General features: G+C 39.7%; 1 protein-coding gene across 1 annotated transcript in view; it reads right to left on the reverse strand.

Moving 5' to 3' along the window:
* Positions 1-4622: 4622 nt before the first annotated feature.
* LOC116841579 (UPF0489 protein C5orf22 homolog) overlaps positions 4623-5457 on the reverse strand; it is a 473194-nt gene continuing 472359 nt past the window's right edge. Inside the window, exon 6 of the mRNA XM_032809669.1 lies at positions 4623-4839. Within this exon, the coding sequence (XP_032665560.1) occupies positions 4704-4839 (136 nt within the window). The 3' untranslated portion in view covers positions 4623-4703. The remainder of the gene's footprint in view (positions 4840-5457) is intronic.

Below are 5457 nucleotides of genomic sequence, written 5' to 3' on the forward strand. Positions count from 1 at the left end.
ATTTTGATCAAGTTCCTTGGTAATTTTCTACACGAAAGAAGCGGAGATGACTGTCTTGTATAACGATTTCTATTGCGAAATAATAAAAATGTCATCAAATTGAGTGAATGCTACTTTCGAAAAGTGTCACATGTCAAAGTTATCGCTTCGTTGTGAAATAACGGAAGAGACAAACGTTTAGCTTGCTGCAAAGAACTTCCTTTTCTACCACCAGTTTTGCTTGCCTAGTATGCAAATACGTCGATGATGATAAAAACCGAAGTCTTTCAAGAAACAAAACGCGTTTTCCTTTCTCGTAGAGCATGGCTGATTTTTTACAACCGAAACACAGAATAGTCCCGTAACGACTAGTGGACCACACTCACCCTTTACTTCGTCCTCCGAATAAATTCTCTCCCCGCCCTCCATCTCTCTCTCTCTCTCTCTCTCTCTCTCTCTCTCTCTCTCTCCTCTCTCTTTCTTTTTCTGGCTCTTGCCCCACCTTTTACCCCATGAATCTCTCAAGGCTCGAACAAAGGACCCAAATAAATACAAATAGCGCTTTCGAACAATGGACACCGGTGCAGACCTCCGCCTATGGCGTTGTCTACGCAACCCTCTCCTCATCCCTTCTCTCGTCTACCGTTCGTTTATGTAACTGCGAGAGCGAGAGGAGGGAGAGAGAGAAAGGGAGATATTTCGAAGATAACCTACGTGCAAAACGGAATATCGAGCACGATAGGCCTCTGTCATAATTGGCTTTGCCTCGGTGTATCGGTCTCACATTATGCCACGGCGTATATTAGCATATTCGGCTGAAGATCTCTTTCGTCACGCGCATCGCTAGGTATACTCCTTCAGGAAGCGCGGGACCGCCGGTTACTTCAGCTTGACGAAGGAAAGAGATAGAGATAGAGAGAGAGAGAGAGAGAGGGGAGGGGGAAGGCAAGAAAAACGTTACGTCGTTGAGATTTTTTAATTATCGTCCGACTACTAAAATAAAGCGCGTTCGCGTTCTTGCGCCAATTCGCAGGTCTTTTACCTCCCCTTTAAGTACTACTTGTGACATCAAGAAGCGGTAAAATCTCGCGTTAAGTACGCAGTAAATAAGTCGTTTTGCGTAGATAATGGAAAAACTCACGGCAATTTTACTGGAAGATTACCATGTAAATAGAAATAGCTCGTAATTCTCTCTATATTATGTATACATATATTTTCAATTTTTCAATTTTTTCTGTGTGAGAGCAAAAATATCTAATAAAGAAAGAAATATTTATTCGGTGTGTATTATAATAACATGTTTACTTATATACATTAATATAAAATATTTTTCAATATAAGCAAATAAATATTTTCTTAAAATCTTAGCACGTTAGTAAAAAAATAAACATTTAACTATGTTCAAAATATTTTACATTACATTACAGAGACTATTTGTTGGTTATTTTGAATAAAATATTTAAACAATAGTGGCACACAAATAAAGTTGTGCTGTTACATGTGAATAATTTTTTAATACTTTATCTATAATGCTTGGCGTAAAACATATTTCATATTGCAGAGATCGTCTACTCGTCGTTTTGAATGAAATATTTTAAACAAAAGTGGCAATAGAATTGGCCGCGTGCTATTATAGTAATTCGTTTCACAAAGCCCGTGCGCGACTCGCGCGGATTCACGTTTTCTCCGCGCTTTTGTTTTTCCCCGCGCGACGTTTTTTCTCCTCTTTTATGCAGATCAGATACGGGTATGGGATTACAGTTCCAGGGACGGCTGCACTTTTGCCAGTCAGGCTGGTTTTGAATAATTCCTTTAGAACCCACTGACACGGTGTCACCTGGATGAATGGAATGTGAGCGACCGTGAGAGAAAGAGAGAGAGAGAGAAAGAAGAGAAAATTGCAAATTATAAAGAGCGAGCTCGCGGTAAAACAATATTTACATTTACAACGCCCTGCAATCTGACGAAGGTACGAAGAAAGTATTAATAAGAGCGTCCAATCTCTCTCAAACTAATTCTATTGTTTGATCTATCGTTCGGATGCGCGTTACACTCGCATTTTGACGCAGTCTTGACAATTTGTTGATTAAATGTTTCAATCTACAGGATAGTGAATATTAATTACTTTAAAAAATTTGAGAAACGAATATTGAGAGAGATATATATCCTATGAATAAATAAAGGCATACAGGATACACGATGTCATTCATGAAAAAGAGATCGTTGCTTTTAGCATTAAACGATAAACCGAATTATTTTTAACTCTAATTACAATTTCGAAGTAGGAAGAATTAAAGTGATGCTATTATTCAGTTCGGTTCGTCTCGGCTCGGCTTTAAAATTATCGTACAAGTGAAAAAAATGTTTCAGTATTTGTAACTATAATTGCACAGAGAAATAATTGCTACAAAAATTATAATCAAAGAAACTATTTTCTCATTAAATTTTTCTATAACGTTAGTGATAATAACTTGATGTTATGTTACTACTATTATTTCGGTGTTAGAATAACCACGAAAGATGGCTGAAGCCAAAATTAATGATAATTTTAGTTATTAATCTTTTCTTCTTCCTTCAGTGTATCCTTCTTTTGCTTCCTAGGCCGACATTTCCGCCTATCTTTATATCTGTTGCGTTCTAAGTTCGCGAAATTTTATCGTGTGAAATGATTGTATGCAACGCGAGAAACGCGCAAGGGACGTAGGTAATGAAGTGTGGGTGTCACATTACAGAGACGAGAGAGAGAGAGAGAGCTCCGTTGTGAAATTTCCGACGGCAAAAAGCCGACGAGCGGGCAGGAGGTCGCATCCGTTTTCAATTCGAGGTCAATGGCGCTCGAGGGAGACTCGAAACTCGGGCGAACGATGGGTCTGTTGACCCCTAAGATTTTTTACTCGGCCGTAGGATGAAATCGGACTACCCTGTCATTAGCATACAAAAGTCTCGGCTGCGGGCCGAGCGGTTTGCACAGCGCGCCGGTTAACGACAATCATTACGGGAGACTGGCGAGTCCCTTCTTCTCTCTCTCTCTCTTTTTCTGGTTGTTTCTCCTCACCCTCTGTGGTTGTTCTTTAACGTTCGCTCCTTCGTCGCGCGATTATACTTCCGCATTCACCTCGTCCGGTTAATGATCATTCCGCGGCGTTATGTTAATCACTGAACAAAGCCGACGACTGTTTGTACATACTCTGCTCTCAAAACACGCAGACAAATTTTCTTTTTTTACGACACTTTTATATTGAGAAAAAATGTTCAGATATAAGCCATCGTCTTCATGAACATTTACTGTTTACTTTTATTTGAGTGAAGTGCCTTTATATTAGGTACACATAAAAAAACACATCATATGTTTATGTTAAAGATTTATTTATTCTAGGATATAGTACTGAATTGCGAAATATATATATGCCAGTGAAACGAAACGTTAATAAAGTTTGCTTTATTTGATAAGGGTTGCGACAAAAACTATTACATTGAGAGAGAGAGAGAGAGAGAGAGAGAGAGAGAGAAAGAGAGGAGGGGGGGGAGAGAGCAGACGCAAAAAACAATATCCGCGACTATTCCCAAGCTTGTTGTGCCGCGGCCACAATAGACACGCTACGAGAGCAGTCTCGCCAGGAAACGTCATCGTCGCGGAGGAACGAAGGCGTCCGTTTTTTCGTGCACTCCCGCGTTTTTGTCTCCGCCGCCGGCTGAAAGGGTTGTTGCCTCGGAAAGAGCGCGACGGGAAAAGAGAGAAGGAGACACGGAACGACAGGAGAGGCCCGAAGCGACGAGACGGAAGCTGTCGAGACGTATGGGAAACTGGCCCGAGGTATGCAAATCTGAGACTCGTGGAACGAGCAGATCGGCGGGAGCACAGAGGGGTACTTTCGCTACGACGAGGAGAAGAAAATAAAAAAAGGAACGCGGCAACCTTCGCGCCGGCATTGTGCTTGTGTCTCACAGTGGACGAGTGGCACCGATCTTATGTAAATCGCAGCCGCGCAATCAAAGACTCGCATCACTTTGCCGTCGGACCCTTCCTTGTGTGTTTACGTTTCGATCTTCTGTCTGCGCTGCACTCGCGACGTCTCGACCGAATAATGCATTCTTACCGCTCAGGACTGTTCCCAGATGGACAGGTGTACGTAAGTTTGGCGGCCACCTTATACCAGTCGACTCGTAAAGGTTGCATCCACTTATGAGTAGTTCGTGTAGTTCATTCATGTTGTATTTCTATTTCGCCACATAGAGCGACCAGATAGAAATACAAAAGAAATCATCGATTTTCTCACGTCGTGATAATTATGAAAGTCTACCTAGATTGTTGCGGCTATTACTGAGATGCGGCTATTACTGAGGCTATTACTGCATAATTGGGCGAATGAAATCTGATCGGTGCATTTGGATTTTTTTTTATTGTTATGGTTTAATTGTCGGATTCCATTCTGTCGTCCGAAAACAGATGATCGTTCTACTTGCCGTTTCTACTTGTCGATTAGATATAAAGTTCATGATCGCTAATTATATGTGATGGAACACTTACCTAGTTTCAATTCGACGCAGGCGCTGAATTATTGTTGCATGACATATTATGAATAAATATTGAGAAAAAGATTAATATACGTAATAGGTTTAGATAATTACTCGTGTAAAATACGTTTACCGTTTTAAAAGCATCTTTATTTGACAAATTATGATTCCATGGATTAAAAGGAAGGGAACATCTCTTTGCTTAAAATTCATTGCTGTTCTTCGTCTTGTTGATAAGCAAGCTGAACATCCACTTCTGTCCCGAGTCGTAAGTGAAGTTCATCGAGAACCGCACATTGAATTTGCTCAACGTTTTCAGGAGGACAGTATTCGTCCTCGCTGGATCTGTTAAAGAGAGAAATAATTTATTTGCTTGTGAATTTAATTGATAACATACTTGCTGTTGATAACATACTTGTGAATTTAATTGATAACATACTTGAATTTTATGATAAAATATTATCAGCTCGCATGATAATATTTCATTGATGAAATCTGTTTTTATTACTTTATACATCTTCTTTTGTTATAAACTCGACCTCACTTATCTCAACTTCTTCAATAAATTAATAATTGTGTAAAGAAAATCTCTCTCTCTCTCTCTCTCTCTCTCTCTCTCTCTTTGTCTATAAAGTGTTTGATAAATTTGATAATCATTGGAAAAGTGACGAAAAGAAAATATTAAATATAGAAATCAGTTGTTAAAAATCAAGCTCTCTTTCTTTCTCTCTCTCTTTCTCTCGTTAAATACCGTTTTCACTTTCTTTTATTTGTATCTATCATCATTTTTGCTTTTCCCTATCGGATTTTTGCTTCCTCTCTTTTTTTTGTCCTCGCTTTCGTCAACTCTTGCTTTCGATCATTTAATCGTCGCACGGCAAATTACAAGAGAGAGAGAGAGAGAGAGAGAGAGAGAGAGAGAGAGAGAGAGAGAGAGAGAGAGAGAGCGAGAGAGAGAGAGAG

The sequence above is a fragment of the Odontomachus brunneus genome, unplaced genomic scaffold (genome assembly GCF_010583005.1).
Source record: "Odontomachus brunneus isolate Ranch 3 - 2012 unplaced genomic scaffold, Obru_v1 Obru_scaffold_016, whole genome shotgun sequence".
NCBI classification, from domain to species: domain Eukaryota; kingdom Metazoa; phylum Arthropoda; class Insecta; order Hymenoptera; family Formicidae; genus Odontomachus; species Odontomachus brunneus.